The sequence below is a fragment of the Natator depressus genome, chromosome 6 (assembly GCF_965152275.1).
Source record: "Natator depressus isolate rNatDep1 chromosome 6, rNatDep2.hap1, whole genome shotgun sequence".
Lineage (NCBI taxonomy): Eukaryota > Metazoa > Chordata > Testudines > Cheloniidae > Natator > Natator depressus.
The window spans coordinates 309,153-321,487 of NC_134239.1; the positions used below are offsets into that span (position 1 = coordinate 309,153).

Consider the following 12,335-nt stretch of genomic DNA (forward strand, 5'->3'; position numbering starts at 1 on the left):
CTTACCCCACCCCCTAGATACTTAAGAACTGCCTAGGGGAAACTGAGGCACCCCCACACTATTCAGAGGAAACATTAAGAACAGTCCCACTTCGTCACAGTGGGGGGCAGGGTCTCTGCCCAGCCTGCAAAGGGCTGAAAATCACGAAGAGATGGACCTGCAGGGGTCACAGCAGAGAGGCAGGTGGCAGCAGGTGACTGACAGTTGGCTGGCGAAGGAGTGGCTGGCGGGGTGACTAGCAGAGAGGAGCCGTGGCCGCCAGGGGCCAGCAGAGCGGAATGAGCAGCTGTGTGTGGGGGCGGGGAGGGGCCAGCCAAAGCAAGTTCTCAGAGGGGGGAACAAGCCAGGTGCCTTCTCCCCCGGGCGGGAGGGGAGCTCACACAGACGCGCCTCTGAGCCCTGGGTCCTCACTGACCAGGGACCCACCCCCGTGAGTGGGGTGGGGTGGAGGGTGTCACGGAGTGTGGGGGAGTCCAGGCCCTGCACCCCTCTTCCTGGGATTCACCGTGACTCTCAGCCAGCCAGTAAAACAGAAGGTTTATTGGACAACAGGAACACAGTCCAAAACAGAGCTTGTGGGGACACCCAGGACCCCTCAGTGAAGTCCTTCTGGGGGAGCAGGGAGCTTAGACCCCAGCCCTGGGGTTCCCGGTGTTCCTCCACCCAGCCCCAAACTGAAACTAAACCCCCCCAGCAGGCCCCCTCCTCCAGCCTCTGTTCACATTCCCAGGCAGAGGTGTCACCTCCCCCTCCCCCTCCTGGCTCAGGTGACAGGCTCTCAGGTCTCCCCTCCCCAGGGCACAGTCCCAGGGCAACACTCCCCCCTCCCTGCTGCGTCACATCGTCACAGGTGGAGACTGGGGGGCACAGACAAGGAACTGGTCTCAGGAACAGGAACAGGAGGCGGACGTTCTGCCCCCGACACCCTGGTGTGGGCGTCCCGCTCACAGCGTTACGTGTATGAATCCGGCTTGTGGCATTTTCCCTAATTCATGCCGGGCGACGTCCCTCCTCTCGTTAAGAGTCTCTTTTCTACACTCAGACTCTGTGCGTGCGAGGGGGGGAAGTTTTACCTCTCAGCGGCGCCCGGGGTGGGCGGTAATTGTCCCAGGTCACTGGGTGGGGGCTGGAGCCGGTTCTGGGTTGTGTCGGTGCAGAGGAACCCCTAGATATGGAACCCAGCCCGGGTGGCTGCCAGCTCCACCTGGCACAGGAAGGTTACAAGTTCAGCTCCTCGTTGCGTGGCCAGCTGGACTGAAGGTAAAGGTTATTTACTGATCTTTGTGCAGGGAGAAATCTCAGCTGCAAAGGACACGGCCAGCAGCTCCGACAGGATCAGGCGGGACCCAGCCTGCGCCTTCAGCCAGGAAGCCCTGAGGCAGCACCCCCCCGAATCCCACCTGCTCCCCCTGGCTAGGTCCCCCAGAAACCAGCCTGCTCCCCCCGGCTAGGAATCCCCCAAGGAGTCCCTATCCTTGAGCAGGGCTCCCCACCCCGCCCCTTGAAGCAGGTGCCATGGCAGCGCCAAAGACCTACGCTAGGGTCTTGCAAGAATCCCAGGACGTCTTCCACCGCTTCCCCCTCCAGCTGGTCCACGGGATCCCGCTCATGGAGCCCATCGCCCAGCAGTGGGGCCCCATCGAGGACTTCCAGGCCTGGCCTGACGACCTGCTCATCTCCACCTACCCCAAGGCGGGTAAGAGACCAGACCCGGCCTCCCCCAGCAGGGGGCGCCATAGGGAGTGGGGCAGAAGCACTTACAGCGTGGGGAGCTGCCATCTACTCCAGCCCGGCCTCTCCCATCAGGGAGCGCTGTGGGGAGGGGGTGGGGCGCTGGCTGTGGGGGGAGCTCCTGGCTACTCCAGCCCCGGCCTGTCCCAGCAGGGGGTGCTGTGGGGAGGGAGCGGGGTGCTGTGGGGAGAGGAGGGGCGCTGCTCTCCCAGCAGGGGTGCTATAGGGAGGGGGAGGGGCACCTCTCTCCCAGCAGGGGGCGCTGTGGGGAGGGAGCGGGGTGCTGTGGGGAGGGAGGGGCGCTGCGGGGGGCGCTGTGGGGTGGCGGAGGGGCGCTGCTCTCCCAGCAGGGGGCGCTGTAGCATCCTGTCCTACGACTGCCCCTTGCCAGAGGTTCTGGATCAAGCTGCCTGGGCGTGAGCAGGGATGGTGGGGTCTCTGTCTGTGACTGTCTCGCTGCAGGGACCACGTGGATGCAGGAGATCGTGGACCTGATCCTGGTCCGAGGGGACGTGGAAAAAGCCTGCCGAGCCCCGACCCACATCCGGATCCCCTTCCTGGAGATCTGCTCCCCTCCCCCAGTGCCCTCAGGTGGGTGCTTCCGATCTACCTGCCCGGGGGCAGGGCAAGGCTGCAACCCCACCACCGCCTTGCTGGGCTCCCCCCGCAGGGCTGACGCCCCCTCTGGTCCCGTCTCTCCCAGGTGTGCAGCAGCTGGCGAATGTTCCTCCCCCCCGAGTCATCAAGACCCACCTGCCCTTCCAGCTGGTTCCCAAGTCCTTCTGGGAGAACAGATGCAAGGCAAGAGACACTTTCCCCCTGTCCCCCAACAGCCCTGCCGGTACCCCTAAATCCCAATCCACAGTCACGTTGTTCTCTCTTCCCCAGGTGATCTACGTGGCCCGAAATGCCAAGGATAACTTGGTCTCGTATTACTTCTTTGACCAGATGAACAAGACACAGCCCGAGCCGGGGCCCTGGGAGCTCTATCTGCAGAAGTTCATGGATGGGAAACGTTAGTACTGGATGTGACGAAGTGGGACTGTTCTTAGTGTTTCCTCCGAATATTGTGGGGGTGCCTCAGTTTCCCCTATGCAGTTCTTAAGTATCTAGGTGGTGGGGTAAGGGTGTATGATCACTGCAGAGCCCTAGAGGGCATGTGTGTGCAGGGGTCTGGACACAGAGAATGGCCGACACCCTGTTTCCTGGCCACTGATGGCCTGGCCCTTCCCCCCTGCAAGGTGAGAGCTAAAGGGTTGGAGAACAAAGGAATCAGGTGACCTCCTGGCCCGGGAAAGGAACAAAGCCCAGAGGAGGAGGGGCTGGAGGGAGTTTCAGTTTGGGGCTGGCTAGGACATGGAGTGAAGTGCAGACATGGTTGTCTGGCTCACTGCCCTCCAGAATGGACCCAGCTGAGGGGTCCTGTTCTCTGCACCTACAAGCTCTGTGTTAGACCATGTTCCTGTCGTCTAATAAACCTCTGTTTTACTGGCTGGCTGAGAGTCCCGTCTGACTGCGAAGTTGGGGTGCAGGACCCTCTGGCTTCCCCAGGAGCCCCGCCTGAGCGGTCTCGCTGTGGGAAGCACACGGAGGGGCAGAGGATGCTGAATGCTCCGAGGTCAGACCCAGGAAGGTGGAAGCCGTGTGAGCTGTTTGCCCTGCGGACAGGCTGCTCACCGGAAGGCGACTGCCCCAGAGTCCTGACTGGCTTCATGGGGAGCAGTTCCAGAGCATCGCCCGGGCACTCCGTGACACTGGTCAAGAGGGTTCAGAGGCCCCATGGCAGCCCCACCTCCCTCCCCACCCCTTCCTAGGCTGTGGGGGCCCTAAGGGATTGTGGGTGTGAGGAAGCTCCCTTGGTTCCAGACCTGAGGTTTCCCCCGTCGGGGATACGGACCGGTCCTTACCCGCTGGGGGAGGCTAGCAAGGAATTCTGGCAGGAGTCCGTATGGTGACCACACCAAAGGTCACATCCTGTGACCTCTGCCCAAGGGATTAGGGTCATGTCAGCTTGGCCTCTCTCCCCACAGTGGCCTGGGGCTCGTGGTATGACCACGTCTGTGGATACTGGGCTGAACGGGCCAATCACCGCATCCTCTACGTCTTCTATGAGGACATGAAAGAGGTGAGTGTGGAAGGAGGGGACGGGGGGCAAGGGGCAAGTCACGCTGCCCAGGGGTCTTAGCATGACAGAGTCGTGTCTGGCCCCGCCATGGGTCAGTTCCCTGAAACCACCAGCCTCTGGCACTACAACCTCTGCCGCCCCAGCCTCCGTGGGGCTCACTCTGTCCAGGTTAGCGAGCGCCCGGCGCACACCCTGGCCCCTTGGAGCCCCTCTCTGGAGTTACCAGCCCCGATCCCCTGCACACTCCCAGCACTTCCAGACCCCAGAGTCAGAACCCACCGGCTGGTAAAATCCCCCTCCGGATCCCGCTCCCCTTTGCGCCGCACTTTGACGCAGTGACAGTGAGAACCACGAGAAGTTTAGCGTCAAAGAAGAGGGCGTCAAGCCATAGAATGAGAATACTGGAAATAGTTACATAACCTGCTTTCGAGTGCCTCAGTTATCTCACAAGGCGTTCCCCTGGCTGTCTCCTGCAAGATTGTTAATTCCAAGTCCTTCTCCCAGCATTTTCAATCAGTTTGGCTGAAATCACATCTCAAAAGATCAAGCTCGCTGGTAGCTTCTCCTCACAGACTGAGGGAATAACTTAGGGGTGGCCAGACGTACCCAGCCGCACACAACAATCTTCAGATGTTTAAGAGCTCAGGCGTGTGTGCCAGGGCTTCAGCCCTGTGGGGCTCACCTGCCGAGACTTGGGGCTTCAGCTCTGCGGGGACAGGGAGTCTCAGGGCTTCAACCCTGCTCCTGTGGAAGCCCCGAGCCCCGACAGGCATGCCCTGTGGGGGGTGAAGCCCCGAGACCCTTCTCCCGCCTCCCCCGCAAGGTCCCAGAATCCGGGCTCCAGCCCGAGCACCAAATGTCTACGCTGCAGTTTTATAGACCCAGGTGAATGTACAAATCAGATCCTACCCACCAATCACGCTGTTGCCAATCCCTTCGAATCTAAAATCTAAAGGTTTATTCATAAAAGGAAAAATATAGAGACGAGAGCTAGAACGGGTTCAATGGAATCAATTCCATCCAGTCATGGCCAAGTTCTTCGCTCAGGCTTGCAGCAGGGATGGAATAAACGGCAGGTTCAAATCCCGTCTCTGGAGAACATCCCCAGCTGGGATGGGTCCTTCAGTCCTTGGTTCAAAGCTTCAGGGTAGCAAAGTCCCTCCAGAGGCCAGACGCAGGATTGAAGACAAGATGGAGGAGCGGCAGCTGCCTTTTATAGTCTCTTGCCATGTGGTCTCTGCTTTCTTTGTCCCAAGGACAAGCTGCCCATCCCATGGCCTGGGAACACCTCAGAGCTCTGTCCCTAGACAGGGCCCTGCGCACCTGGCCGAGTCCCCAGGTGTGTCTGCCTTCTCTCAGTGGGTCAGTTGTGTCGCTGAGGGTCCTTAATGGGCCACCCAGCAGGCTAGGCAGAGCTGACCCCAACTTGCCTGGGGTGTCCCCCGGAAGCATAGCATAAGTTTGGAATACAGACAGTATAGAGCCAATACTTATAACTTTAAATACAAAAATGATACATGCAAACAGATCGCATAATCCTAACCAGCCAACCGTAACCTTGTCTTAGACACCTTATTTGACCCCCTTTATACAAGATTTGGTGCTAATACAGGACCTTGGTTGCAACAATGATCTATACGGTCCCAGTTCAAGTCAATAACGTCACAGAGCCCGAGTCAGCTGACGCAGGCCAGCTGCAGGTATTTTACCGCAGCGGAGACGCTCACTCAGAAAGCCTTTCACAAGCCCCTCACCAAAGGCTCTTAAGCCAAGTGAGCTGTCCTGGGATAAGAGGGAAGCGCCTCTCATGGATCAGTAACTGATTAAAAGGCAGGGAACAAAGGGCAGGAATAAATGGTCAGTTTTCACAGTGGAGAGGGATAAATAGTGGGGTCCCCCAGGGGTCTGTCCTGGGCTCAGCCCTGCTCAACATATTAATACATTATCTGGGAAAAGGGGTAACCAGTGAGGTGGCAGAGTTCAGTGTCTATACATAACTCGTTACCTAGTGCCATACCCCATGTCCAGTGCAACACAGGCTTTCATTAAAGACCTCACACCACGTCCCTTGGCGAACTTCTGTGTAGCTACCAGACCCAAGGGATCCCTGTAACCCTTATGCACCCCTGGGCCCTCAGCCAGTTGCCATCAAGAGGCCGTTGGATCAGCATCCTTCTCCCTCACCAGGACCCGGCCCGGGAGATCCGCAGGGTCATGGACTTCTTGGAGGTGGAGCTGCCTCCAGAGGTGCTGGAGAAAATCGTCCAGCAAACGTCCTTCCAGATCATGAAGGAGAACCCCATGGCCAACTATAGCAGTATCCCCAGCGTCATCTTCGACCAGACCATCAGCCCCTTCATGCGCAAGGGTGAGCGGAGGGGGAGGGGGACCTGGGGATTGTGGGGACCCCTTACCCCACTGGCTTTGTCTGGAAAGTTCCCTATACACTGCTCCGTAGCCCTCTGGAACGGGGCCTAGGGGACTTGCGCAAGGTACTCTGGGTAATGTCTGCTTGGTCTGAAGCCTTGCCTTATTACCCATAGTCCCTTGTGGGGGGCCGTGCTCACCTGGCATTAGCGCCCCATAAGGTCACAGGTGGGGGGGCAGGGTCGTGTCCTTTCGGCTCTTCCCAGGGATTCTGGGTAACTCCTGTTGGGCTGGGTCCCCATGGCATTCTTCCCGGCGGTCCTGTCCTGTGACCCAGCCGGCTGCGGGGCACGGTATGGAGGGGGGCGCTCCCTGGAGCCGGGGTCCCCTGGCTGGGGGTGGAAGGCACTTCCTGGGGAAGGGGCAGCTGCTGCTGGTGAGGGGTCTCCCCGCTGATACCCCCTCTCCTCCCCAGGCGAGGTTGGCGACTGGAAGAACCATTTCACCGTGGCGCAGAGCGAGGCATTCGACGCCCATTACCAGCGCCGCATGGAGGGGACCGGCCTGCACTTCCGGACCCAGATCTAGGGCCCGCCCCACAGGTGCAGACAGGCCCCCCGCCCCCGGGAACAGCGCTGCAATAAAAGTTTATCTCCTGACCCTGGACATTGTGATACCTGGGAGGGCGTGTCCCAGAGGTGGGAGTGGGGGCTGGTGCCTCAGGAAACTTCCCCTTCAGCCCGAGACAGGATGTGCCCACGATGGCCCCCCCCACCCCCCCTCCCCGAGTGTCCTCCCATCCCCTGGGGCTCAGGTGCTGCTTGGAGGGTGAGTCGCACCACAGAGAGCTCACCTGTCAGGAAGTCGCAGATCGATGTCAAGCGGGGGGGTGGGGGGCGGGCAGGCTGCATTTCCTCCATGGGGCTGTGTAAATAGCAATGAACTCAGGGTTGTTCTCTGTGAGCCAGGGAAAGGGAAAAGGGACTTGGCTGGGAGGCCCTGCCAGCACCACAGGAAAAGCTGGCAACTCTGGGGGGACAGATTCCATGGGGCTGGGGGGTCTCTGCATTCCCCTCGTCCTCAGAGCCGCTAGCAAGGGCAGGAGTGTAACCCTTTGACCTGAGCAGCTAGCCAAAAATCCAGCAGCTTGTTCCTGTGAGGAGGAGAAATCGGTGGCAGTCGGGGATTTCTTTGATGCAGTTTTGTTTATTTACAAACTGTACAAAGTCCTGCGTCGCGGAACGCAGAGAGACGCAGACACCAGGAAACTGGGGGGTTATTTGCTCAGAGCACCAAGACCGCTCTTCTAAGCCTGCATCCCCAACCAAAACCCTCTCTGCCTGTTTCTTCCAGGGGCAGACACCGCACTGCCGGCTGCTCCCTCAGGCTGGCTCTGACTCTCGCAGGCCGGGTCTCCACTAGGAATGTTCTTCGGCATAGCGACAGCCCTCAGAGGTGTGAAAATCTACACACTTGAGAGATGCCGGTATACCAACCTCAGCCCCAGCGTAGGCAGCGCTAGGTGGACGGACTAATTCTCCAAGCGGCCCGGCTACTGCCTCTCGGGGAGGTGGACACCTACGCGGATGGGCGAAGCCCTGGCGCACACAGCGTCTTCACTGACGCGCTGGTTAGATAAGCCGGTGACGGCGCTCCTGGGCTCCGACGTGCTCCTGACGTGCAGCTTCCCCGCGGCCCCGTGCGGGGCGGGCGAGGGGGACGGGCAGCGGCGGGTGACCTGGTACTTCCAGGGCCAGGCGCTGATGGAGCTGGACGGCATCGCGGTCACCACGAGGAAGGGGGCAGAGTCTTTGCCCCTGAGCTGCCCAGGGGCAACGCTTCGCTCCTCCTGCCCCGCGTCACGCTGGCCGAGCAGGGCCCCTAAAGCTGCTCCGTGCGCTACGGGGGGCAGCGCAGAGAGGGCAGCGTCCGCTAACGGGTGGCAGGTAGAGTCACGCCCTGGCCTCGCCCCGTGCTCCCGCCCAGGTAGGGCTGCGGCACTGGGCCCCTGACGAGCTCGGCCCCGGCCCCGGGATGGCTGCCAGGGTAACCAAAAGCCAACGAGTAACAGCCCAATGTCCTGACAACAGGGCTCGGGCTGACTCGGGGGCCCTGGACTTCACACCCTGCTCTGCGAGCGCTCGCTCACCCTCATCCTCTGCTCCATGCACCCTTCAGGGGCTGGCCGGGCAACCCAGGCCTGCTCAGGGCCCCACAGTGCCCAGTAACCCCTCCAAAACACAAACCAACCTCTGCCCTCCTGGGGCTGGACCTTCCCCCACAGCCTGTTCCTCCATTGGACCCTCCCTCCCTGGAGGGCCAGATCCTGCCTTTACCTCCCCACTGGGGCTTATTCCCCCGGCGGCTGCTCCGTGGGCCTCCTGGCCTCTTATCGACTTCGCTACTCGGGAGAGGAGCCCAGAGCCGCCCCCAAACTCTCGAATCCCAGACAAGGGCAGGGTTCCTCCCGCAGCCCCTTCTGCTCCACACTTCCTGCCTCCATAGGACCCGGCCCCTCTCCCCTCGAACTCAGCTTCAGCTGGGCCAGCCCTCCGCCAGGTGCAGCCAGGTGGGTAACGGGCCTCTCCGGCCACATTAACCCTTTCGGGGCCAGGATGGGGCATGTACCCCATCACGACCCCCTCCGGCACCCGTTCTGGTGCCGGGGGTAACACCCACTGGGCTCCCGTTAGCAGGCACATCCCCGGGGAATCTCCCGTAGTGTCCACGGGCTAGGCGGGGGAACCCCCAGGCATTTCGGTTGTGAGTTCAATCCTTGAGGGGGCCATTTAGGAATCTGGGGCAAAAATTGGGGATTGGTCCTGCTTTGAGCAGGGGGTTGGACTAGATGACCTCCCGAGGTCCCTTCCAGCCCTGATATTCTATGATTGTATGATTTCCCCAGGGGCTGGGCTCAGCTCCCTGGCTAGGCAGCAGGTCACAGGGACCATGGCAGGAGCAGGGAGGGGCAGAGGTGAGGGCGTCTCTCTCTCACCTGCTCCCTTTGCCAGGGCCGGAGGAGCAGCACGGCCTCCTGGAGCCGGGGCTGAGGATCCTGCTGTGGACGCTGCGAGGGGCTCTCCTGCTGGCCATGGCGCTGGGGGGCTGGAGCTGTTACTGCTCTGGGAGGAGGCGTGGGCAGGTAAGGGCTAAGGGCAGAGGCCCCGACCAGCGAGCACAGCATCGGTACTGGCACGGCCCTGCTGGGACGCCAGCCCTCAGTCCGGTGACACGAGCTCACGGCAGGAAGCCAGGTGCTGGGGGAGGGAGACGCCTCCCCGCGGCTGCATCTCCCCTGTGGGGTAACTGGTCCGAGGGACCTGCCAGAGCTCTGCCCACCCAGCGCTGCCGGTGACCGTGTCCCCCTCTGGCCCGGGCTCTAAGTCTCTCCTTGTTGCCGGCACAGGTGCGGGAGTGGATCTGGATCCCCCACCGCTGGAGATCAGTGTGGGGCGCAGCCAGAGAAAACGGCAGAGGGACTGGCGGGGCCGTCCCTGCTGAGCGGCTAGAGAAGGGGATCCCAGTGAGCACGGCCCATGGAGCTGCCTGTGCATCGCGCCTCGCTCTCACCGGGGGCCCCCGGCTGAACTGCTGATGGGTCCATCCCTGCGTCTGTCAGTCCTGCCTCCCCAGCGAGGTCTCAGCAGCATCCCCGCTCCCCAAGATCTGGGTGTCAATAAAAGCTGCCCATCCCCCTTCCTGTGCGGCAGACACAAGACGCCCCTGTATCTCCCTCAGGTGCTTTCATGCAAACCCTCAGATTCAGCCCCACAGGGCCTTGCTCCGGCCCCTCACTCCTGAGTGTGGCTGGAATGTGGTTCCCCCCTCACTCTGGCCCCACACAAATGGCTGGCCAGTGCCCAGACCAGAGCAATAAATTGTCTCTCTGGACTCCGTGGAGGTGTCTTACTGGGTCGTGCTGTGGTAGTTAAATTCCCAGCAGGTTGTGAGGGGCCCTTACCCTGCACCCCATGAAGAGGGTCAGCGATCCCGACACCTCGAATGGGGGGGTGCTGGGTTACAAGGCAGGAAATGCTGCCTGTGGGAGGAGTCCCTTTAATACGCAGAAGGAAGGTTCCATGGCCCTTGGGGAGATGGAACGCTGGGGACCTGAGGGTTCCATGGCCATATGGGGTGATGGAACGCTGGGGACCTGAGGGTTCCATGGCCATATGGGGTGATGGAACGTTGGGGACCTGAGGGTTCCATGGCCCTTGGGGAGATGGAACGCTGGGGACCTGAGGGTTCCATGGCCCTTGGGGTGATGGAACGCTGGGGACCTGAGGGTTCCATGGCCCTTGGGGAGATGGAACGCTGGGGACCTGAGGGTTCCATGGCCATATGGGGTGATGGAACGTTGGGGACCTGAGGGTTCCATGGCCCTTGGGGAGATGGAACGCTGGGGACCTGAGGGTTCCATGGCCCTTGGGGTGATGGTACATTGGGGGTGGGAAGGTTCCATGGCTGCTGGAAGTGACAGCTGTCAGACAGACGCAAGGGGGCAGCGGGGCAGCTGGAGAGAGGGGGGCACCTCCTGTTGGTATGTGGGGTCACAAACCTGTGAACAGGGCCAATGCCCAGGAGAACCCAAGGGGTCTGCTACCATGGGAGTACCCGAGTGCCCAGCCACAGGGAAGTGTGACTGGGGCAGCACCAGGACATGCCAGCGAGGGACAGGACCATGGCACAGCTAACTAGCCAAACATCCTCCTTGGCATCCCGTCCCCCGTGCATATCTACTGGTGTCATGCACTCCGAGACCCTGTGGTCTCTCTCAGCTCCGTCCGGTCCCTGGGTGGACCCCCCTTCAGTGTGACAACCCTTCTCGGCGGTCGACTCTCTCTCCGGGGTTAAGCCCTGGGCTCCAGCGCCTCCTGGAACCGCACCTCTCTGAGCCTCCAGCACGCCCGTCTCTGCCGTGGGCCCCCTCAGGGAGTCCCCTCGCTCTGGCCCCCCGGGGCCTCCACCCCCAGAGGGAGCAATGCCCCCCGATCTCCAGCCTGCAGTGACTCTCAGCCAGGGGAACACAGGCAGGTTATTAGTCATCGGGAACACAGCGTAGAACAGAGCTTGTTAGCACAGACATTAGGAATCTTCAGCAAGGTTCCATGGCCCTTGGGGTGATCAAAGAATCACAGGACTGGAAGGGACCCCGAGAGGCCAGCAAGTCCAGCTACCTGCACTGTGGCAGGACCAGGTAAACCTAGACCAGCCCGGACAGGTGTTTGTCCAACCTGTTCTTAGGAGCCTCCAACGACGGGGACTCCACCACCACCCCTGGACAGCCTTAGAGTTAGAAAGCGTTTCCTAATATCTAACCTTAGTCTTCCTGGCTGCAGATTGATTCAGCCCATTTCTTCTTGTCCTACCTTCAGTGGGCAGAGAGAACAATTGATCACTGTCCTCTTTCTAACAGCCCTTAACCTAGCTGAAGAGTGTCTGTTCCCTGCCGTCTTCTCTTCCCTGGACTAAACACGCCCAGTTCTTTTTGTCAGGTCAGGGTTTCGGACCCGTGGACCAGTTTTGTTGCTCTCCTCTGGACTCTCCACTTCGTCCCCAGCTTGGCTAATGCCTGCTGCCCAGAGCTACACCCAGCACTCCAGCTGGGGCCTGCCCATTGCGCGTGGGACAGCTACCGCCCACTGCGAGCACACCCCAGCCGGAGAGCCTCCTGTCCCGCCACGGCATCACGTTGTCATCTAACCCGCAGATCCTCTTCAGCAGTAGCACCACCGGCCAGGGATTCCTGAGTTTGATTTTTCTTTCCTGAGAGAAGCACTTTGCAGTTGTCTTTATTGAATTTCATCTTGTTGACTTCAGACCAGTTCTCTCATTTGGCAAGGTCAGTTTGAATTCTAAACCTGTCCTCCAGAGTGTTTGCAACTCCTCCCACCTTGATGTCACCTGCAAATTTTATAAGCATAATTATCGAAATCATTAATTAAAATATCAATTAGTACCAGACCCAGGACTTATACCTGAAGGACCTCACTAGACGCGCTCTCCCCATCTGACAGCGGGCCATTGATAATCACCCTTTGAGTACAGTCTTTCAACCAGCTGTGCACCGACTGTGACGGGATCCCCCTGGGGTACAGCCTGGGACCGTGGG

At 60.4% G+C, this 12,335-nt stretch overlaps 1 protein-coding gene across 4 annotated transcripts; it reads left to right on the forward strand.

Annotated features, from left to right (window-relative positions):
- The first annotated feature begins 945 nt into the window (after positions 1-945).
- Positions 946-10,285, forward strand: LOC141988410 (sulfotransferase 1B1-like). Of its 4 annotated transcripts, XM_074954181.1 has the most exons (11): positions 946-1,260; positions 1,588-1,696; positions 2,194-2,322; positions 2,435-2,532; positions 2,620-2,746; positions 3,762-3,856; positions 6,044-6,224; positions 6,699-6,825; positions 7,577-8,169; positions 9,235-9,365; positions 9,630-10,276. In XM_074954181.1, the coding sequence occupies exons 1-8, from the start codon at positions 961-963 to the stop codon at positions 6,809-6,811; spliced, it is 1,152 nt and encodes a 383-aa protein (XP_074810282.1). In that variant the 5' UTR covers positions 946-960; the 3' UTR covers positions 6,812-6,825; positions 7,577-8,169; positions 9,235-9,365; positions 9,630-10,276. The 4 variants fall into 4 exon arrangements, with proteins under 4 accessions (XP_074810282.1, XP_074810281.1, XP_074810284.1 ...); XM_074954180.1 differs by having other exon boundaries at positions 7,577-9,365; positions 9,630-10,285; XM_074954184.1 differs by lacking the exon at positions 946-1,260 and having other exon boundaries at positions 1,293-1,696; positions 7,577-9,365; positions 9,630-10,282.
- Positions 10,286-12,335: the final 2,050 nt, after the last annotated feature.